Raw genomic sequence first — 23,761 nt, 5'->3', positions numbered from 1 at the left:
AGAATGCTGGCACCAACCCCGTCCTTAGCGAGGCGTGGCGATCCTATCTGCACGTCTGTGATGAGTGTTGTAAGCCTGCCTTAGACTAATGGGCCCCTGTTATGGAGACCTAATCCTGTATTTCCCACCCATCACGCAGAGATTGATAAAGAGCTTGTGAAACTGTTACTTTCTAAAACGACATTGTCTTTCACTATAGATCACCTCATATTTTAGCATCCATTGAAATTTCTAGCTTTCTTAGCATCTGTCAAAAAACTAATGCCTTTGGTTGAGATCTTCTGAGTTAAAGACCACTAGAAAAATATTTAGGTCCCACATGAGAAAACCACTACTTTGTGAAAATACATATTTCCATGTGCTAGTTTCAGAATATTTTTAAATCAGTTTTTTCTCATTGGGAAACAATGACTTTGGACCCACATTTCCATATACCTAACAGCCATTTCCTGGTGAGTGCTGAATGGCTTTTTATTTAGAAACATGTTTTAAAAGAAAAAAAAGACAAAGACTCCCTTCAGAACCTCTTTTCTGGGGCTACGTTTCATGGGCTATTCTACACCACATCAGCGTTTTAGAGTCTTGAGTTCTTATTGAAAAGACAACCAATGCTTCCTTCATGTCTTGAAAATTCTTCTGGATGGTGGAGGCACTAGATTTCGTAGGGACTGTCATCAGACATCTGAATTCTCAGGCTAACGGGTTCCATCCGGGAGGAGGAAGCGCTCTCTGCTGCAGACCAGACCTTGGAAATCTCTGAGAGTTCACTCCAGCAGGCCGCGTAACGAGGCCCGGTGGAATTCTCTTCCCTGGATATAAAAAAATGGGGTTGAGAGATCTGGGCTTCAGTATTTCACTACCCAGAAGGGAATCCAGCCTGAGGGTGAAGCTGGATCCTGGATGAGAGCAGATAGGAGAGAATTTCAGGGACGCAGACTGAGATCTTGGGTGATATGAGGCCACTCGTTGGAGTAAAACAGGTCAGAAGCCTTTGGTCCTTGAGGTTAAGTGTCTGGCGGCGTGTCTGGTTGCTACACGACATCTGGTCTACCCATTTCCTTAGGACTAGAGCCTCAGTTTTATTCAGGTGCAGACTTGCCATCTCGCACATCCCTGGACTTGTAGAGCGATGTAGCCCTCCTCAGGAGCTGTTGTACTCGGCCCTGAGACCACACTCCCAGCTTTCTCAGGTGTGACTATGTGATTTCTGTGCCCAATGAGATGTAAGCAGAAGTACTGGAGAGGCGCCCATGGAGGCTCCTCACAGGGACCTGAACCTGCTATTATGTGACTGTTTTGTGCCTTTCCCCTTCCTCTTTCAACCCAAAACTCAGAGGTCATGGCTGGAGCTTCACCAGTCATTCTGCATCATGAGGTGGGTTTGAGAATGGAGGCCCATGGTAGAAAGACAGACCCAGGTGGATGCTGGGTCCCTGAGAGCAGGAAGCCACCATGTCTGTCCCAGAGTGCCAAATCGAGACCTCTTCCATGTGCGAAAGAGATAAACTCCTACTGTTGTTAAAGCCATTGTATTCAGGGGTCTCCCGTTCACGTAGCCAAGTGAATCCAAGCTTACACAATGAGCCAGCAAATTCTGATTTCTGAATAAACCAGTCTGACAAGTAAAAATATCCGGACACATTCATTGTTGTCATTTTGTGCCTGCCTAACAGGTCAGCTAGGCTCCTCAGACGCGACCTAGCCGTTCTTCCTGCCTAGTTAAATAGTGCAGGTTATTGAGTCTTCATTCCTATAGGACATTCAAAGTTTACTTTGTCCTTAATTTCTTGGAAAACTTGTAGAAGAAGAATGTGTGTGTGTGGGGTGGGGGGCACAATATCTACTTCAATTTCTGTTACTCATATCCCCAAACATAACGTCTTTCTTGTTACCAGTATACAAGTAGCAGCAAGAGTATTTATTGCGCTGCCACCAAACACCAGGCCCTGTGCCAACGTATTCCTCTGACTCATTACATCACCGTATGAAGTGAAAAAAAAAAAAAGCCATCATTATCCCCATTTTACAAATGAGAAGACTGAGGTGCAGAGAGTTATTTAAGTTGTCCCAGGCCCACAGCCACAACGCTCGGGCCATGGTGTGAATTCAGCTCCATGTCATTCATTTTATACGCACACCTTGTTGATGGAGTTTCCAGGAAGGGCCAGACACCGATCTTAGCGCTCCAGACACTGCATGGAACCTACAGGCAAAGGCTCCTGTCCCTGGGTGGTTGTTGGCTGGACAAAACCAGTGCTATGTTAGGTTTCAAGAAATCCCGTGGAGAAAAAGCGAGTGACAACAAGGGGATACAGAGCGAGAGAACAGCGCTTCGCGTAGGCTGGTCAGGGAAGGCCTTTCTGATGCCAGCTTTTACGGACCGTGATCTTGTTCACGTGCTATGGGACGGCAAACTCTAACTGAGCCTGACATCTGCCCCCGCTGGAGTTGATGGCACCTCAAAATGACGCGGTTCTTGAGGTTTTACAAAATGTTGACTTTGGGTCGAGGAGGTCTTTCTTGTGAGAAACATAACAAGCTTCACAGATACAAGAGACAGCGGTGAGCTTGACAGTTGGTAAGTGTCTGAAATGCCTACATATCCTCCATGCGACCCTAAGAGGTGTTTTCAACTGCTGAAAGTTGCTGCCAAGATTTCGGAGGTTGTGGAGTAAAGCAGCCATTACAAAATAATCCAACACGCAAGGACGTGTCGTCTGCGAGCACGTCCAGCCTGGGAGTTAGCTGCAAACAGGCTCTTGAATCAGTTTCCACGTCTCCTTCCTGGGCCACCTTCGGCTCTCTGATAACGGGGTTCACAGAAAGGTTACTGGCACCTGGACAGCGCCAGACTTTGATACTGTCTGATGGACATCAGCAAACAGGAAGACAGTGAAGTTAAGCAAATTAAGCAAAGAACGTGAGGGATGCTGAAGCACATTTAGGAAGAACAAACATGGGGACTGGCGGGGGGCAGCAGAGGGTGTCTCCCAGCGCTCTGACAAGATCACCTTAAATGTCACACCGTCAGGAGGGGTCGCTGGGGAGGGGGACTTGCCAGCACAAGGCGGAGCTCTGACACCTGAGTGTGACAGCACGAGTGAGCGAGGAGGACGGCAGGCTCCAAGCCCCCCTCCGGTTCCCCTGAATCTGGTGGAAACTCTCCAGGGAGTGGGACATGCATCCCTGTTCCCTGCACAATACTTTTCTCAAAAAACGTTACTTTTAAAAATTGTTTTTATTTTTAGGGACCCCTTCATTCAAGGAGCTCGAGCTCTATGTCACGACTGGACCATGGAGGACAGCTGCTCTCAGCCTCCAGGAGAACCTGCACCAAACATACAAGAGGCTCGGTCTCCCTGAGACGGGATCGCAAACACGGTCCACGAGCTGCCGTGATGGTACCGTCTGTGGCTAAGAACGGTCTTTGTATTCATCGATGGTCGAAAAAACACCAAAAGAAGCACACTATGTGCAAATGATATGAAATTCAGATTTCACTGTCGGTAAACAGCTCTGTTGGCGCTCGGCCACGCCCTCAGTTTACCTGTCACCACTGCTCTGGGTTACGGGACGAGGTGGAACTGTTACCATGGAGACGGCATGGCCAGCAGGACTGAACATATTTACTACCTGTGCCTTCCCAGAAAACATGTGCCAATCCCACTGTTTGCAGCCCGATTGGAGCTAATGTTCCTTTTCTAGAACAAAGATGTATATAACAAATTAAGGAGGGCTGACTTTATTGTCCTGAAATAAGAACCATAATGAAAATAATCAACCAATGCATATGCTTAAAAAAATCAATATAACGTCTTAACTGAATTACAAAGGAGAAAGAAATAAAAGCCAAGAGTTCATACTGAAACAGCACAACTCTGACAGCTGAGTTCCAGGCAGGAAGCACATGACCCGCCACCAGGGTACACGTGGGCACTTTCATCTCAACACGATATGGCTGTGGATGAGACAGACATGCACTCGTGTCTGCAACACAAACACCCCAGCTGGCATCGCTGTGTGGCTTGGTGACAGCGGGCACTGACAGGGGCTGGCCCTTCTGACAGCGACAGCGCACCACAGCTGTTGACAGACTGTGACACTCTTAACGAAGGAACGAGGGGACTGAAAACCGACCTTTCTCCTCACCCCCTGTCTGATCTTCTTCCCTTGCCTGCCGTTGACTGAACCCATCCAGATTCCAGGGGACGAGGCAGCCGTCTGAGGCCATCCGGGCAGGCAAGGCTCCCCGGGGACGGAGTGGGGTGCAGGGCACCTGGAGAAGGCATGGACCACGCGCTCAGGAAGCAGCACGACTGCCCCTGGGTTTCCCAAGTCAGAACGTGACAGTGGTACTGCCTTATCTGACAGCTGCACTCCCATTTGGCTTTTAAGTTAGATGAATTAAACTACACAGAAATTCAGGTCCTTAGTGACACTCCCCACACGGCCAGAGCCCAACAACCACATGTGGCTGTGGCTGCCATGGTGGATGGCTGTGATAACGTAACACCCGTCTCGACTCAGAAGGTTCTCATGGACAGCACTGCCTGTTTGACCCACACGTGACGGCTCCCAGCCAAGCCCACGCGGCCCTGCCTGTGGGCAGGTTCTCCTGGCCGCGCTCAGGAAACATCCCCGACCCTTTCCGTTTCTCTTCAAGGTCACGTCCTCCGCCAAGTGCAGGGTCTCACCCCTTCCCACCTGGACCATCCGAGTCGCTCTCCTCAGCGTCGTTCTCCCTCGCAACACCCCACCTCATTTCCCTCCAAGCACACGTCGGTTCTGCACTCATCGTGTGCAGTTCTTTCTGGCTTATTTACCAGCTGCCTCCCCGGGTGAGAGGGGAGCTCTGCCAGATCCTCCCCACGCGGCACAGAGCGCCTGCGCACAGTGGGAGCTCAGGGCTTCCTGAACGCCTCACCTTTCTGTGGTGCCTCCCAAACGAGTTACGTCGTGAGCCTTTGCTCACTGACAGTGACTGGCTGGATAGTAGCTGGGGCTGTAATGACCCCACGACAAACAACAATAGCGATGATTTCTCAGGTACGACGTACCTTCAGAAGCACGGAGCTTCATTATCATTCCCCGTCTCATTATAAATCACCTCTGGAGAGGACGGCTCATGAGGGAGCATCAAAGGCGGTCGACTCGGTGCAAAAGAAAAGGCTGTGGCTTTGTGCGTAATAAATAATTCATTTTCAGATGACTTTTCCCATTTCAGCGAGACTTCTCAATTTCCTATTTTTATGATTGTGCCTCCCTGCACTTGCGTCTGCACAGATCTCCGTGCACACTGAGCTGATCAACAGCTACACTGTCCCCACAGGCGAGAGGACGGGTCGTGAGCGCACACGGTGGAACCCATCCATCCAGAGTGTAATTCCAGCTCGGCTTCGCAGCTGGGTCGCCTGGGGCCATTCTTCAAACCCCGTGCACCTGCATCCGTCTGTTAAATGGGGATAAGAGCCGCGGCAGCTTCACTGGGTCCGTGTGGGGATGAAATGAGCTACTACACAGAGGCGGTTGAGGCAGCCATGCCCAGTGCACAGTGAGCGGCTTTGGGGAATTCGTGGGGTGCTGTGTGGGGAGGCTGTGCCTACTCAACAGACACGCCAAGGACAATGCACCTCCTCGGAGAAGAGGCTTTTCTCCAGGGCTGCCGGGCATCTCCATTTGCGCTCGGCGGACACAGTATAGAAATGAAAGCAGGGCTGTGCTAGGCAGTGGGACTGACTTTTCAGAAAGTCAGAAAACAACAGCGGGATCCGGCGTGTTAATTAGCGGGCTGACACAGGAAAAGAAGGCCATGAAAAGTCCAATCAAAAAGAGGCAAGAATCGGCTTTTTTGGCCAAAAATAACGTTTCATTATGGAATCCAGGAAAGGTGGGGGCATTTTCTAAAGCTCTGATGGCAGCAGGTGCTAACTCCAAACGGACGGCAGGTGAACGGCCCAGCGTTCGCCCACCTCTGCAGACCCACGGGTACTCAGCGGGTGACACTGTCCTCTGGACTGCCACTGTGCCTTCTGAGGCGTATTCAGATACGAAAAGGACATGGTTTGATGGGAGAAGAGAACACACGTTGGGGGGTACGCCAGGAGAGTAAGGCCTGGGGGTGCTGCAGACGAGGGCAGGGGGTGGCTGGTGAAAAGGAAGTTCATTTTACTTAAGGAGAGAAATGCATCAGGTTCCGGAAAGCTTATTTAAAATGTATTTCATCAGAAGCTTTTCAAGAGGAAATTATATGGTTATAAAAATGTGGGAGCGTTTCGTCTGCTGGGTTTAAGGAAATGGAATATTCTACTGAGTCATAGATTTAGGAGAACCGAGAGCAGTAAGATGTAAGAAGATGCAAACGAGCCAAGGAGGGAAGAGGCTACTGAATGATTACGTTCTTGTTACCCCAAGAATCACATAAGGGAGGAACCTGGTGTTCGGTCAAGTGAGGGGTCTGGTGGAGCCTGAACTGCGAGGTGCCCCCGGGAGGTCGTCTGGGTCATGGAGACCCTCACTCAGGCTGATGAGGAGAGAGTTTGACAGTTTGAGGAGGACAGAAATGGCTACCCAGGAGTGGGGTCTGTTTCTACTTTGGGAGAGGGGCTTGGAGATTGGGGGGCTTGAGGTGGGTTCAACAACAGGGTGCAGTGAGGAAGGACTTGGAGGGTACACAGAGGGACATACGGAGCTGACATCCTTCCAGGAACCTTGGGTTTGTGCCTAAATGGCTCCCAATGTGTGACCTCAACCAGCAGAATCACACGTGCACGATGGCCCGGACTCGCCACTGTTCTCACTGTGTGCACGGATCTGACCGGGTGGGCAGAACACGTGCACCAGCAGGGGTCTCGTGTCTGGCGGTGAGCAGTGAGGAAGACGCCTCGGAGAGAGGCCCGGGGGCGGGGGCTACACAGAGCATGTTCTGGGCTGCATGTGTGCTCCCCTCAGGGTCACGTTTGAGGAGAAGCTCAAAACGGGATGTCAAATTGCACTTGGCATGCCGACTCCTTGGTGTTTGTTTAAACTCTGTTGCCGCTCCCCCGACAGCGCAGGGCTGGTCCAGCACACACGCCTGAGTTTTTGTGTTCTCATAAATACCACAGAACGTCACCCCCACCAAGTCCCGTGAGGGCGAGAGCTGTCTGGTTATTTTCACGGACGATACACACACTGTCTATCCTGGTTGTAGCTCCGGATTAAGTTTGATCGGAAATCCCAGCTCCATTCTAGTAATGAAACCTTAGTGGTCAAGATGGAAATGCAAAGTGAGACGAGAGCGTCATCAGGAGCCCAGTGTGGCAGGAAGGTGTGTTCCTACCCTCCCTGGGAGACCCGGGCATCCACTCACACCCCCCGCACTTAGAGCAGCAGCCACAGTTCTAACGCCAGGACACACAGCACCCAACAGAAGTGAAAACGTGTGTTTTCTTTTCAAATGAAGAGCCGTGTTACTGTGTCCCATGGACTCGTGGCATGGCATTCACATTGGTAAATATCAGCCCCATTATCTCTGAATCCAGCGGAAGCTCACAACCCTTGTTTTAGCCAAAACTCAGGAGGCAGTTAGGAGAGAAGGATGTTGAAGAACTTTGAGACACGGGGGCCTCCCTGCCCACAGAAAGATGTGTTCCAACTAAGAAATGCAGACACGACTTTCCAGAATCCAACGCTGACAGACGGCTACAGATACGCATGCGTAAAACTAATGCTAGTGCACAGTTAATGGCCCTTCCTCCGATTTTTCCCCTAAGGACAAAAACATACCTGGGGTGCCAAAAAAATGTATATGCATTTTGAGCAATGTTAACACTTTGGTCAGTGTTAATTTGGTCAATTCGCCGTCATCAGAAGTGTCTGGACGCTGATGGGAACCACTTTGAGCACCTCTTGTCATTGCAGACGTCAACCGTGACTTGTTTTCATCTATTGTTATCGGTATCTATTGAATAGGACAATTTAATACAGTTCTCCTTTCTTAAACGTGTATCCATTTTTTGGTATCCTCTGTATATAGATCTATAAGATAATAAGGCATCGTCGTGTCATGAACAGGAAAAAGTCATGTAACAAAGCCCACAGCAATACACGAATGGAGTTTAAATAAAGCTCTTAAGGCCATCGACTTCAGGAAAAAATATGCAAAATATTGAGGAGGAAAAACGTCTTTTGGAAAATGAGCCTTGATTGTAAGTGCATCTCGTTTCAAAGCTTTTCTGAAGATGGGATCACACGTGACACAAAGAACGGAGGGGCTGCGAGCCTCGCCCCAAATTGATCTCAAACGCTGGATAATAGGACAAGGTGTCACAAGTACATCTACTTTGTCACATTTCCTGACAACAACAGTAGTTCCTATTCAACTGCCCCGGGTGTGGGCCTCTCCGTATTTGGAGATTGAGAGGAACCAATAAAGGAGGCGGGCTTCCCCCTCTCGGTCATAATTTGGGGAGAGGAGGGGTTTCCGTTATGGGCAAGACCAGTGGGTTCGACCACATGAAACTTAGACAGCTGCCCCGTTCGTCTTTGTACGCTGAAATGCACGCCCTGGGGGATTAGGTGAATGCAAGCAGGTGGGAATACTTGCGAAGCGTGACTCAAAAGGGAGTAGCACTGATACAGGAAAACAGAAAGTAGGAGGTGGCTTCCAAGGGCTGGGGGGCGGGGAGGGGAAGCTAAGTTGGGAGGGGGTCCAGAGCTCCTGGCAGGAAGGCGAGAAGGTTCTGGATGGCAGGCTGGACGCATTCAACACTAATGACCTAACAGCTAAACGTGGTCAGGATGGTGAATTTCATGTTATACGCTTTTTACCACAATAATAAAAAAAAGATTTTTATATGACAAAGATAATAAGAAGTTGAATTCTCAGTAGGAAAAGAAAATGCGAAGAACAAATGTTTAATAAATGAAAAATAAAAATGGTGGAACCAAAAATGGGCGAATTAAGGCAACACAGAAATATAACTTTTGCTTAATAGTCTATTTTTAAACTAATATTCTTGGTAAAGTTGCAGGGAAATGGGGTTATGATACACAGCAGGTGGAACGGCAAATTGGTTAAACTTTAGGAAGGTGGTTTGGCGACTGTTATCAAAAAATACTACATTACTGCATGTCCTTTGATTCACATCATTTGACTCAAATTTATTTCTGAAAGTTTATCTCAGGGAATCATCAGAGATGTGTGCACAGCGTCTTGTGCAAAGATATAAACTACAGGCTGTTTCATAATAGAAAATTCCTGAAACACTTCATGCTTGCGTGGTGGTACCTTGGAGGGAGGGGGACGTTTCGGCTGGGCCGCACGCTGGGACTCATCTCTCCTCCCCACCTTCCCTTCACACCTCCATCCAACGCACTGGGAAGCCCGTCATCAATCGCCAAATGCTTCCTAAAATGTCCCTGCCCTGTATTCCTCCACTGCTATTACCGAAGTCCCCTGGGGTGGCGTTCCCATATGCAACCCTCCCTCCTTCCACCGTAATGTACTCTCAGCTGGACACACGGCCTCCTGGAAAAGCTCACTCTCTCCCCTCCTTTGCAGCCAGGGATGGTCACTCGGCTGAGTCCACAGGCTGATGGGGAGGGGGGAGCAGGGACGTGTCCTGACGTCCACGCACAGCTGGTTGCCCCCCCCGCCCCCGGCCCCACGGCCCACTCCTCCCAGCTGCCTCGTGGACCTGGTTGTTCTTAATTTGGGGCCGTGGAGATGAGGTCAGTATCTTTGGGATCACTCAACAGCAGAGAAGGGGGCTGTGTCCTGACCTCCTGGGGCCACCAGACAAGCTCCCGGCCGCTCACATTCACAGGAAGGTTAGCAGGGCCATCAGGTGAGGTCATTTCACAGCTGCCACAGCCCGGTCCCATCCCTCTGTGCTGGCCCCTTGCCCTCCCAAATCTGTTCTCCACACACAGCCAGAGCACTCTTCTGAAAACCTGCATCAGTCCACGTGAGCCCCGAGAAAGCCTTCTGGGGGCTCCCGTTACAGTTAGAGATCCACGTCTTCACACGAGCTTACAAGCCCACGTGGCACCCGACCTCACTCACGTCACCCTCTCCTCACGCTTCAGGGTCCCGTGAGCCGGCTTTCCTTCTGTTTCTCTAATATTGCAAGAGTTGGCAGCGTAAGTGAATAGATAAATAGATGCACGGATATGAGTCCTTTCAAATTTCTCTCAATGAACATATAATGGGGGAAAAAAACACACAAGTGAACATGAAATAAAACGGCCAAAGGTCTATTTGATGAAGGACGGTAACCCCCCTACAGTGGCACAAGGTCTTTTACCAGTCAAGTCAACAGTGAGATGAAGCCACTTTCTCTGGAAAGGGGACTCAGAACAGTCCTGACAGGAAAGACTAGGGACCAGGCTCGGAAGACGGCACTCTTAGCTCCAGAGGAAGATGCTCGGAGAGTACGACTGAAAACTCATCAGACCACAAATGTCTCAGTCCAATCCATTCAGCTCAGAAACCAGTGAGCACCTACACAGCGCCCAGCGCTCTTCCTGTGTTGTGAAATATGGGGTCTGGGGCCCTATCCCGCTCCTGAAACAGCTGACAACATTTCCTCCAGGCTATTGTTCACACGTTGCATTCAGTAATTAGTGGTGACAATGACAGCTGACATTGGTTGTATGTTTGCTCCACACTGGGCAGTCCTCCTGAGGTCATGTTATCCTGACAACACCTGTCAGCAGGTGTTCTCGTCCCCCCTTTATAGAGGAGGAAACTCAGGCGTGGGGAATTAAGTATGGCTGCACAGCCACCACGTGGAGACTATGATTTAGTATGTTAGTTTGCTTCCTAGGAGGCTCATAAAAACCATCATAAAATGGAGAGCCTCAGGGAGTAAGAGGAGTGACCTCTGAGCTTCAGTTTCCTCAGGTGGAAATGAAGGAGACTTGCAGCAAACACTGCTCACTGCCTTGCAACATCTGATCTCCTCTGTTTTCCCTGCAACAGAATCTGAGCAATGAGTCATGCGGAAAAGGAGACTTCCCAGCCTCCCTTCCAGCTAGGTACGGACATAAAACTAAGTCCTTGCCTATTGGCTACAACCAGAAATATGATGTTGGATTCTTGTGAAGCCTTCTTGAGAGGGGAAAGCCACGGACCCTGTTTGTCCTGTGCCCTTCTTACTTTCCTGGTCTGCAGAACACGGATGTGCTGGCTGGCATTCCAGCAGCCACCTTGGGCCATGAGGTGACCATGGGGATGGAATCCATGCCCTCGGCTGCTGAAGCAGAAATAAAGATGGAGCCCAGTCTCAGATGGCACAGGGCAACTACCGGCCTGGACCATCGACCTGAGGAGGACCTTTCCATGAAAGAAGAAACCCATTGTGTTGGCGTCACGACCGGCTGGGAGAGGGTGGGCGAGGAGCTCTCCCGCTTTCAGCCAAATGCAATCCCTAACTGATAACAGGGTCGCCAGGTCATAGCTGAGACTCTTTCTAGCTCTGCCATTAAACAATCTTAGAGCATTCCATGTTTCAGAGGCCGGGCAGGACCGAGAGAGGGGCTCTGGTGAGAGTGGGGGTGCGTGTGGGGTGTGAAGGACAAGGGGTTTGGAGTAGGTGACAGGAGTCGGGGACATTCCAGGCAGGAGAAATGCTGAGCGCAGCAGCCGGGCCTGTGCTGAGCAAAGCCACGGGAGCTGCTCGGAGGTTTACTAAGGCTCATCAGCAAATTCAAGTCACTCCTTATCCCAGACAAACAGTCCTGCCACCCCCAGGAACAGAACCACTGGTCGCCGAAACAAAGGAGGGCCACTGTCACATGAAACAGCGCCCCAGGGGAGGCTCGGTGCCTTCACATCAAAGGCACAGTGAAGAAGAGCCCTTGTCCACCCGGCATCCAAAGACCTCACGTTTCCTGGTGAGCACGCCGCCGCAGCTTGTCACTAGGAAACTCTCCATGGCACCTTCACGGAAACAGTGATTCCTGGGGTTCGCTCACCCCCAAATCATCACACTTGTCAACGTTTTCGAATAGGTGGTGAAGGGGAGACGCCAGGCAGTCGGCCAAGAGGTCACCCCACACTGCACTCTGACAGTAAAAGTGCTTTTGTAACAGAAAGCTCCGATTATTGCGGCAGACAAACACGCCCAAGCATCTGCGCTGTGAAAATTCACATGAAAAATATACGGTTCCCTTGCAGGGAACCCCAAAGCGTCCTGGGGAAGGCAGGGCACGACGGGGTGTCACGTGTGACCCTCAGGTGAACAGGGGTGGCTGGCCTTCCCACAGGCTGTGTATCGTGTCCCACAGAAACCAGGTGGCTGGTCCTTTCAAGGACGAAAGCCCATCTCTGTCCCACAGACACACAGATGGACTTACGGTTTAAACCTTTCAGAGGACAAGGTGTAAACACACGACCAGTGAATGCAATACAGTTAACTGTTCCCTATGTAGTGCTGTGTTTGAAAAATTGGTCCCAACACGAACAAGTCGACATCGCACATTAAAACCATATTTTATGGCTTCCCTTGAAAAAAGAGGCGGTGGTAAGGACGCAGAGTGTGGCCTGGTTTGCCGCATGGCAAACGCTGGCTGGGGCCTCTGGACTGGCAGGTGTGTGACAGTCACCTGCCACCGCGTCTCACTCATGCTTGGTGGATGAGTTTGCGATCCCCAAACAGCCTACACTGCGAGGTACAAACACACTTATTACGTCATGGACACTTGTCACAGAACGGAAGACTGAAATCTAACACCCGGGGTGGCTTGTTTTCTGAACACTATGCTGAAAACACCTGCGGTCTGTGTGCGGCAGACTCACGGTTCAGCAGCCCCCTGGCTCAGTGACACCTCCCCCCACCACACCTGGGTCACGCTGCCAGCCTGCCCTGTCCCCGAGTTCCACGTGCACAGCCCAAGGCAGGGACACTCACCATGGCCAGTGGTATGACGCCGATCAGGTCCTTCTGGCTCACGTAGATCTTGGAGACGCCCAAGTCCGATACCACACCTCCCGGGTATTCCACCTGCCACGTGACCAGCTGGGTGGCGGGCGGGTCGCTGGGCTCTTGGATTTCCACGTCGATCTGCATGACCTCATCGGAGACACCGCTGGCACTGGAGAGGAGGAAGGAGGACAACTTTGAGGGCTGGGTGCGGGCACACTTGGCGGGCGAGGGCAGTACGGGCTGCAACCCAGGGTCTCAGAGCATCTCAGAGACTCAATTCCCCAAAGAACGAACGGCCTTGGCCGTGGTTCACAGCGTTCACCTGGCCCGAGACTCCATCGCTCCCGCTCCCTACCTCCTGCTCTGTGAGCTGCAGGATGGGCTCCCCCATCCCTGGGCAGGTGTTTGCAGGTGATTATGGGGAAATGGTGACCACACTTTGTAAACACTTTCTCCCCCGCTCCCCGCCTAGGACTTTCCCTTACTCCCTGCAATCCATATGCTGCGGATATTGGCTTTTCCAAAGCCAAGTCCCCTCCAGTTGGCGGCACGGAAATCTAAGGGTGTCGGAGGGTGATGTGGCTTTGGTGTCCAGAGTGGTGAGGTGGAACTGCAGAGGTCAGAGGTGAGGCTGAACAGGACAGCGGGGCTACAGGATCCACGCTGAGGACGCGGAGAAGCAGCCAGGTGTCAGGGGTAAATGGGGACAGGGGTAAATTGTGACAATTATTAGTTTGTGACATTTTGGCTTTTCCTACAAACACGTATCTAGACATGAACCCAGGACAGGGTAAATTTTGGGGTGAATTTGGCAGCTATTATGTTAGTTTAATGAACTGGCCACGCCTTCTGCCTCTTCCCAGCTTTTATAAAACGTCTGCTGCTCCAGTGGCAGGTGGAAAGAAAGCAGGTGTGGTGCCAGCCACTCCCTGTGGGGACTGAAGACGCTGCAGGTGAGAACGACCTGAGGAGCAGCTAAAGAGGTGCTTCCTAAGCCTTCAAGGCCAAAGCAACGCCACCCATCGGCTCCGTCTCTAAAGATCTGACTTTCACTAATTACAAAATGATCGCTGACCACGGACACTCAGGAGAACAGAGTTTGGCCACTTAGATACAACAAAGCTACTGACACCTCTTCATCACGCCATCCAAATCCTGCAACCTTATCACTGAGGAGCTCAGAGAGAACGATGGGCTTCCAGGAAGCTTGCTTCTCAAAGGAAGGGATGAGGTGGAACCCTGGAATATGAGGGGGGACTCGAATGAAAGGAGGGGGGAGGGGGCAAGGGACAGAAACGAGGCGAGAAGCGCGGCGGAGCGGAGCCCAGTTCCAGAGGCTCACCTCCCGCTGCAGCTGCCATCCCTGACCCGGAACAGGACTCGCTCCCATGGACCCCTGAGCGACGCTTGGGGAAGATGGCACCGGTTTCTAGGTCTTGCCAGAATCGCGCACCCTGGGCTTCTAAGAGAAAGAAGTCTAACTCTTTGAGAAACAGTAGCTGTGGAGAGAACTGGAAACAAATGGCGTCAGCCCCTGTGATTTACCCCCTCTCTGAGCTTTCTTTTCCTAAGATGTGTGCCATTGTTGTCTCTTTAGAGCCTCTGACTAGCGTTTCCACAAGAAGCTTGGGGCCGGGGCTTAGAATGCAGGTTCGTTTTGCATTTGGAACGTACCGGAACTGGGGGGCCTCCCTTCCCACTCATGAAATGAGATCATCCTGCAGACTGTGCTGAACTTCGCCCTCTGTGTTAGTTACCAGGACTGCGAGATTTACGGCGCAGAATTAGTACGTTACGGGAGCTGCCACACAGTGGGAGCTCCTGGCATGCAACAGCGCGGCCCTACTGTGTGCACCCGCAGGCTTCTCCCCTCCTGTGTCCTCCTGGGCCCCTGACCTCAGGCAAACTGAACAACCCTGGGTCCCACTGTCCTGTGAGACGTTTCTTACCCCCACTCCCGCACACGTTACTGCTGGAGTTCACTTTATCCAAATACCTTTATAAATCTCTCCATATATTCAAATTCTTGCTTCTCTGCAAGAGCCACGTATGACAACAACAATGAGAAAAGCACTCTACTTCCTTCATCTAATTTTACTTCTTTGGTAAGCTTGTGTGGCTTGTCCTACACAGTTTGATCTTTCTCTTCTCCCTTAGGTCCGCTGCCTGGTCAACATGTAAAGGAAACAGTTTCCTTTGAGCTGACTGTCCTCTCTTTCATGTGCTGAAGAAAACGCCCTGTGTTGGGAGTTCTGAACCTGGGGACCACAGCAACACTAGGAAGGCTGGTGTCTTGAACTTGTGTACACGTGCGTGTGTTTCTCGAATGAGTCCTTAGTTTGCACAGTCTTGTCAGTAGTTCTGAGGCAGTCGGGTTGTGGGCCAGGCTCCTGACAATTTGCTCCACACATTCTGCATTCGATGATGAGGCTTTGGGATATGTCCTGTGCATCTCGGCACAAAAGTGGAAATTTGAATTTTCGTACCTCTGTGTAAATATTTAGCACTTGAGAGCTTCCAGAATGCTTGTATATTCGGCAATATTGATCACGTCTTCATGTCAAGTGGAAAGCTAAGGACTGCCATTGCAGCTGGTGGGTCTGAGCGACAGACTCTAAGTGTCCTGAAAAGACAGACCACGCTGATTTGTTCCAAGTTGTGCTTTAGTGCAGACCACGGAGGCCGGTCTCCATCCGAAGGGAATCCACCGTGATAAGTATGGTCGGTTTAGCAGAAGTTTATGAAACGTGTCTGCTTAGAACAGTGGGTCTCCACCAGCCCATGCAAAAGGACTCCCCAGTGGGGGTTTTGCAAATAAATCCACGACCGGGCACCTGTCCGCCAGGTTTCTGACTGTTGCTGAGCGTGACCAGGCACCAGTTCTGTATCTCCCTCCCTCCATCCGTCCTTCCTCCTCCCCTCCCACCTTCTCTCCTTCCCTTCCTCCCTCTGTCCTTCCCTCCTTCACGTCTTTCTTTTTTATCCAGGCCATTCCACCGTTCAGCTAGGATTGTGAACCACTGACTTAGAGGTTTGTAAAAGTCTACTTATGTGGATTTCTGTGCTCTTGGAGGTATTCAGTATATAATGGTACTAGAAACAGAATGTCCCCGCTTCATGGATTTGGGAGATGCGATCGGCAAAACCTGCAAAGATACAGACCAACCAAGAAGAAGGGAAATTCAGGGCTTTAGGTGCCCGTGCGAACCAGTGGGCAGGGACAAGAACAGAGTTCTAGCCAAGGGGCACAGGTGGCCCGAGACACGGACACCCAGCCGGTCCCCCCCCCACCCCCGCCCCGGCAGGCACATCGTGAGCAATAGGAAGCGCGACCCTGACGTGTGAGCTCCATTTCACGGCAGTGCAGCTGCCGAGCTTGGTCTAGTTTGCATGGAGGACAGTGTGGTCCTGCAGGGAGAGGCTGGGCCCTGTCACTTAGGGCCCCGAGGGCCGCCTGGGCGTGGGAGCTGCTGCAGCCTGTTTCTCCCATGGTGCTACCAGCGTAGGGAAGCCAAGAAGCCACCTTCCTGCCGGCTTGCCTGGAGCTGTCCATGGTGGGGGGCCGACAGAAGAGAAAGCAGAGCGGGGACGCAGGGCCTCGTGTGCGCCTTGGCCCTGCGTGGTTCCCTGCACGTGGCAGAGGCGTCTCTGAGCCGTCTGTCCCCTTTCGCAGAGAAGATGCATCCATCGCATCTCCTGGACTGGAGAGTCTCATCCCCAGGAACTTCCCCTACGTGGGCCCGATGGGGCATCTGATTCGAGATCTAAGCCTGTGTCAGTAGGAAGGGTTTCACTTAAACGGACAAAGGCACAGCTGCCGACCACAGTGACAGCCCGAGGCTTCCCGGCACTAAAGGGAAAGGAGATGCCTTTTCAGAAATCAAGGCTCAGGTCAGCACAGGCACAGACAGTGACCCGCCCTCCAGGCCAAGAAAGAAGACTGACCTGGAGGCTTTGTCAGACCACCTCCGCACTCCCGAGGCCAAAAACGGGCATCGTTTTCAGAAGAAAGAGACAAGTCTTTCTTTGGGGTTGTCGTGCGTCCTTCCCAGCGTGATGGAACGACTCCCACCTTTGCTGAGTATTTTCAACATGCCCAGCACTGACTGAAGGGCTTTTCATGTCTTCACCATGTCATCCTCCCAGCAGCCCCATAACTGACAGTTATTTTCTCCCAGTTTATGGACGAGAAACCTCGGCTCAGAGTCACCCAGCCACTTACTACGCGAAGCAGCAGCTCTGACTGCGGAATGCCCGCTCCTGGTCACTGAGTGGTGCCCCCACCGCTCTCCGCAGCGCAAGGACAGATGTGCTCATTAGCAATGGAGACGACGAAAGCGACATGTCGTCCCAACAGAAACACAGGTCAGCACGTTACACGGGGCTGGAGACCCACATGCTGGACGCTTCCCATAAATTCTGCATGAGCAAAGCTGGGACAATCCTGTAACAAGATGCTTTGTGGTTCGCTTGCCTCTAGGGTCTCCTGCCATCTCTTTAAGTTCCATGATGCTTCTATAAATCAAAGCAGAGTGTGGGAACTAGTGCATTAGATATGACAGCCCACCATTCATCTGGGGAGACAAGGGACCACGCAGACCTAGGCCCGCTGGCACCGGGACGGTTTAGGGCAAGTATTGGACATGCATGTCGATACCTCTTGACGATCTGTGTTTTTTTTCCTGGAGTAGAAAACCAACATATTATGGTAGGCCCTTCGAAAGCACGCTGATCATCAAACCTCCCTCTGCAGCCGCTCACGTGGGCAACTGCCTTCCGTGTGCGCTCTGGGTGAGCTGGCGGAGTGGGTGGGGAAGCAGAGTGAAGCGAAACTCCATTTCCAACTTAGGTCGTGCCAGATGGTACTCTAAAAGAAAAATTTCTGGAAACAAAAGTAAAGCCAGGGAGAGGGCGAATCTAGCATGTGAATGACTGTGCCGTGAGAAAACAGTTTGCGATGGTTGCAAACAATTCAGGACCCCCGGCCGCGGACATCTGGATGAGCCGCCTGCTGCTGGGTGGCCCGTGTGCTGGACAGCGTCGGGGCTGTGCCCAGGTCTCCTCACACTCCTTTGTCATTTCCACGCGCTTCCCCTCTGGCCTCCAGGTGCTTTTGTTTTATTGGTATCCAGTGTCACATTCTCCGGGTGGCTCTTCTCGAGTTCTAGAGCCACTCTGCCCACTGTGCAAAGAGCTGAATGTTCCTTGGAGTTCACAGCCCTCGGAGGTGGCGCTGAGGTAGGTCAGACGGCCGAAGGCTGAGAGCCCAGCTCCTTTGGCTCCAGCTGGGTCAGAGCCAGGGGCACTGCTTACACTCCGGCGTCTCCCCAGGGGATTAGGCCGAAGCCACCCCCCGGGGCTCCTCCTGAAACTGTCTCCCACCCTCCGTCCGGGTCTCTCAATGGTTCCTCCTGGAAAGCTTCCTTCATAAACCACTTGCACACCGATGCTTGTCTCAGGGCTGCTTCTGGGAAACTGCAGGAACTTCTCACGTGACGACACCAAAAGCAATTAACAGATGCTACGTGAAAGGTTCTGGCAACAGAAGAGAAAGGAGGGACGAGTGACGGGGTGGAGGGGCCATCATTCCGGGTCACGCGTTGCCAGCGCCACACCCAGGGGTCCCGACCAGGCCAGGACCCATCCGCAATGGCACTTGGGAAGTTCCCATCAGACGGGAGCGCGGGCTAGCCAACGTCCCCCAGAGGGAGGAGCCGCTGTCCTCCTGTCCCCTCCCTTCCTTCACATCTCACTTTCAAAATTCCAATGAGGATATTACTCAAACAAATCATTTCTCCTCAGACATTATCACAGGATTAAAGTTTCCCATTACTGACGTCTTTTTTCTAACTTTTTCATTAGCATTTTCAGAATAAAAACCTTTCATTATGAAGTAAAATATGCACGATCCCCCTTTAATGTATGTACTTCATAATGAGATTTTTGTCACCATAAATTTGTCTTCTCATGTTCTCTATTTCTACCTTATGATACTCTGAGGTCTGGCAACCAGACTTCCTCTGGGAAAGTAACATGGAAAGATTGTAGCTTGCACCAAGTCACGCTGCGTTTCTTCCTGTTTCACTGCTCTCCCACCCCCCACTATTTTCCTCATTCATTCATTCACTCATTCTTTCCTGAAATATTTCTGGAACTCTTGTTACTCCCTGGGTACGACTGGCGACGGGCTATAGATGGAAAGATGAAGATGAAGTAAGTGATGGCCTGGACTGAGCTGCTCTGCCCATGCTTCCCTCATCCATGTGCAGGGGCATCGTTTTGGTAGCTCGAAATCAACTATGGGGGGAGTCTTTACACCACGGACATTGGTAAGTGCCCTAAATCAGCACCCCCCAAGCCCCCAAAGAGCACACTGCTGAAGCTGCTTCGGCTTCTAGAGCGTACAGTCCGCTGGGAAAGATGGACGCTAAGTCAGTGATCTTATCCACAAACGTAAGTTGGCCACAGTAAGAAAAGGTGGGAGGTGGCACCTGGAGAGGTGGAGCCTACTTCAGAGGACCCTGCAGGTCAGGGACACGGGACAGGCTCCCTGGAAGCCAGGCTTGGGCTGCGATCTCTAGGATGGCTGAGTAGGATTTCAAAGAGCTCCAGGAGAAGGACCTGCAGCTGCAAATGCCCTGAGCCTGGCGGGAGCCGCAGGATGAAGAAGACAGAAGCCCATGAGGCAGGAACAGCCAGAGGGCAGGGATTGTGGCCCGGGGAGCAGCTGAAGGGTGGGTGAGGGGGACCACGAAATGCTCGGTGGGCCACTCTGAGTGGTGTCTTCTGGAGTCAGCACACCAGGGCTGAGGGCCAAACGCAAGACACAGCTTGTCTACGTGTAGATCCCAGGCTAAACGTGGTCTTTATGTTTTTAAATGTTATTTAAGAAGAGATTAGACAGCACAGAAAGTAAATGGCCTGCAAAGCCTAAAATATTGACTGTCTCACCTTTTATAGAAAAAGTGTGCCACTCTCTGGTGTTTAGCATAGAAAAGTGGGAAATTAGCAAGCCTTTAAAAACAGTAACATAGCATTTATTTCAGTATGAAAATGCTTGGCAATACCTTCACTAGACGGCACTGAGGTAGTCAAACGCTTATTCCCGCTGAAAATGAATATAGTTGGATTTCAGCGCTGATCTGAGACTGTTTTGGGTAAGAAACAGAAAAAGCACAAGTGTAGGCCGAGGGTCCTGGAATAAAAGCTGCAATCAGGACAAGGATTCAGAGACCAGACTGATTTGTATACGATAATAACTAGTACAAAACGGTCTTCGTTGAATGAGGAACAACAGGCCAAATCCAATTATCGATGGCTAGAAGTGGGGGAAAAAACGAAAAAAGAAAGTGACAAACTTTCAGACAAGTCATGGTCCTGTAAAAATGCCTATAGAACATTAGAGTGTCAGCTAGAGCAAGGAGCTCCGTCACCGTGTGGGACCATCCCATACGCTGCGGGCTTCTCTCAGCCTGGGCCCTGCCCTGCCAGAGCCAGAAGCAAAGCCACGGACATGATAACAGCCGACAGCACAGTCAATGCTCTCAAAAGACAAGCACGGACAGGCTGCACGTCTCAGCTCCTCGGGTCAGCTGCACCGTCCTTTGGGAACCCTTCTCTCAGCCAGGTGGGGTTCTTGGCAGAACTGGGCACTTCCTTTCTTTCATCTAGTTGCGCACCCTGCTTTCAGCACCGAGCTCCTCCATGTAAAAGCCTGAGAGTAGGGTCAGTGGGGATGGGATTGGGGCTAAACAGAACCAGGTGGGCGTGCTTGCGGAGGCATGGGTGCCTCTGAAAGGGGGCGGCAGCAGACAGTGACTATTTGCCTTTTTCATGGTGGAGAGCTGGGTCAGCTCCACTGACACTGCGACCCCACCCATGCTCCATCTGACCACCAGTCTGGGTCCATGGCCAGGGGCTGCTGGGTGGGCTTGAGCTGGGAATACTGAAGGAGGGGTCTCCAGATCCACCCATGGGTGGTGGGGGGCAGGGAGGGCTGCACAGGATGAGGTCCACCTGGAAACACGGCCACCCCCTCCTTGGCCAAACAGTTTCTAACCCCTCACCTGGACACCTCCCACTGTGCATTGTGGCTTTTACCTCCCTGGTTCTGGTGACAAAGGTGGCTGGTGGAGCCCCTATCCCCAGGATGGGCCCACTGCTGGGGTGTGATGGAGGGGGTCCTAGTGGTGAAAGTCAATCCATGCAAACGAAGCGTGCTGTGTTCAGGGCGTCCTGGGGCACACTGGGACATCTCCTCGAGTCCTTCACATCTAAATGGGAGCCCACTGAATGGCTTTAAGCAAATGGCGAGTGGCTTGAAAACGTCCCTGTGGTTGCAGGGTTGAGAATGGATCAGAGATGGACCAGAGAAGACGTGGTTCGACGAGGTAGAAATTCAAAAGAAATGAGGCTGTAGGAGACGCATCTGAGCTTTGGGTGGGGGGACATCTGAGGACTGGTGGTCACGGTGGACCTATGAGCTTGTACTGATTTGTTTGAAGTCCTGTGGACACAGTCACCACCTTCCTGCCCGGCGACTGCCTCCACTGGGTACCACCCACCGGTGGGGATTTGCAAGAACACAGACACATCAGCCGTGCAGTCCCTGCGTCGGTCGCCACAAAACCGCTAACGCATACAGCCCAGCTCTCCCTGCAGCTGGACAGGGTGAACGCCCAACCTGAAAGCGAGGACGACACTTGAGTAAATAGCGGGGCTCCCTGCATGTGGAGAAGGGTTACGGGAAGGACTACTGGCATGAAGTTCGATCCCATTCCGTGACCTCCCTGCCCTGAGCCTCCTCGACCTCAGTGGCCATGAGCACTGACGGCTATCTGTACACGTGACACAACAACATGCAAATACCAGGCAAACCTATTGCAAAGGGATATTTCAAGTCTTTTAAATGGTGGCATACTTAATAAAACCCACGAACAGAATCTTGGAGACAACTCGATTAAGTGAGTCACACATAAAATGACTGACAGGGGAGGACCTGGCGTAGTTACACACGCTAAAAAGAGAAAATCAGAGCACAGATAATGACAGGTCAGGCACTTCAGAAACTCATGATGTGATGACAAAACCACAAGATAAGTCTCTGAGAAAATTTGATGAAGATCTAGATTACGTTTTCAAAACTGATCAAAACTGAGTTTGTTTTTTTCTGAAAAATTACCTCTCCCACCCAATCAACCCTGGTTTCCGTCTTCTCTAAGACTCAGGCTGTGGTTCTAATGACAAGTTTTGCTTATTTAAGATGAAACAACCTGATCGTCTCTGTCTTCAGCTTCCTTTATATAAGGTAAGTTCCTTCCTAATCAAACCTCATTTATAACTACTTGTACTATGACACTTCAGCCTCTATTTTACATAGATTGACTTTAAATGATCTTTTCAGGAGCGCATGTTTTCCTCAGTGAAAGAGGGCTTCCTACCTTTGAAAGTCAGAGATGGGATTCAGGAGAGAGGGCTGGAGAGTCAGAAGCCATAGAAAGTCTTCAGTTGGTAACAGGGAAAAAAGGCAAAATTCTATTTAAAGTGAAATATCCATGAAGTGGTCCCAGAGCCTCCCCCCCCAATCTGAACGTGTCTCCCACTCGTGAGCTGGAGCTTGTGCTGCAGACAAAAATAGAAAGGAAATAAAGCTGCCTCTTGTATCTCCACATCCTGACATTTTCTTAAACATGTTCGCTTGGAGATGGAGAACTATTTTATTTTTAAATATTTCTTTTTGTTGGAAGTTTTACTGCAAAAAAATCTAATTTGCATGCCACAGACACATTAGCATTCTTGCCAGGGCTGCAGACTGTTCCAGATCACATAGTGTCTGCATACACAGGTAACGGGATTCCATAAACTCTCTCTGCTCAGCATCTCTGAGGCAGCCAAGGGGCAGCCTGGGAAGCACCACAAAATCAGAACAAGGAGGAATTGGCGAGGAAGGTAGCTCCCGGATGTCTCACTCTCTCCGTATTGGGGGCTGAAAAAAGGGTCTATCTTTGAAGTACCAGCTCTGCGTGTAGACTCCTTTCCACCTTCTACTTCGAATTCACAATTGCATGGGGTATCACGTTTCCCCTTAGACTTTGCTCTCAAGAATTCCTGATTAAAAAGACTTCCTCGGCTGTATCCGGCAGCTCAGTTCTTCTTCTTCTACCACTCCCTCCATTTTACTTTATTTTTAAAGAGAGAACACGTTAAGAGGTAGTTCTCCATCAAGACTCCATCTTCGCAGCATACGTCAGCAGACAGGTCAAAGGAAGGCGGTTGGGAGTGAAATCTTAAGCGTCTTGACACAGGGTTTTTGTGCTTCGTCTTAAGGGCAGCACCACAGCTGACAGGTGACGGCCCATGAACACTCTTCACCAGGACAGGGCATCCCACACGTCTATCTATACCTGACAGCGAAGCTGCATGTGAAATCCTGCATGCGAAATCCGAAGTACACAAAACCTAACACCGTCGGCTGCATACTGGAACGAAGGATGAACAAAGACGAGTTTCCATTATCTAGCCATGATCTCTTTCAGCAGGCAGCTGAATTGCTGCGTAGAAAGCCAGCTTCTACGTTCATGCGAAAATGCAAACACGATTACTAATTGATGGTGATGACCACGGCTAAATCTACTAGTGGTTGGCCCCACTCCCATCTGACATGGCAAATGAAAGCGCCGAGAGGCTCCGATGTTTTATTCTTTTGCAATAAAAAAGAATTCAAATATGTATCTAGGGGATTCCTCCTATGGAAGAGATGGCTCTGAGGCTTAGCTGTTAAACCCCTGAGAGAACAGCCGCGCCACATGCCACGACCAACGCGCAATTGTGCGCCAGCCTTCAAGTCCTGCAGG

The 23,761-nt window shown here is 51.0% G+C and overlaps 1 protein-coding gene across 1 annotated transcript in view; it reads right to left on the bottom strand.

Annotated features, from left to right (window-relative positions):
* LOC117017899 (transmembrane protein 132D-like) overlaps positions 1-13,074 on the bottom strand; it is a 131,158-nt gene extending 118,084 nt beyond the window's left edge. The window contains exon 1 of the mRNA XM_033098581.1: positions 12,894-13,074. Within this exon, the coding sequence (XP_032954472.1) occupies positions 12,894-13,052 (159 nt within the window). The 5' untranslated portion in view covers positions 13,053-13,074. The remainder of the gene's footprint in view (positions 1-12,893) is intronic.
* Between the last annotated feature and the right edge of the window lie 10,687 nt (positions 13,075-23,761).

Source organism: Rhinolophus ferrumequinum, chromosome 25 (genome assembly GCF_004115265.2).
Source record: "Rhinolophus ferrumequinum isolate MPI-CBG mRhiFer1 chromosome 25, mRhiFer1_v1.p, whole genome shotgun sequence".
NCBI classification, from domain to species: Eukaryota; Metazoa; Chordata; class Mammalia; order Chiroptera; family Rhinolophidae; genus Rhinolophus; species Rhinolophus ferrumequinum.
This window is presented reverse-complemented; position numbering and strand designations above follow the sequence as displayed.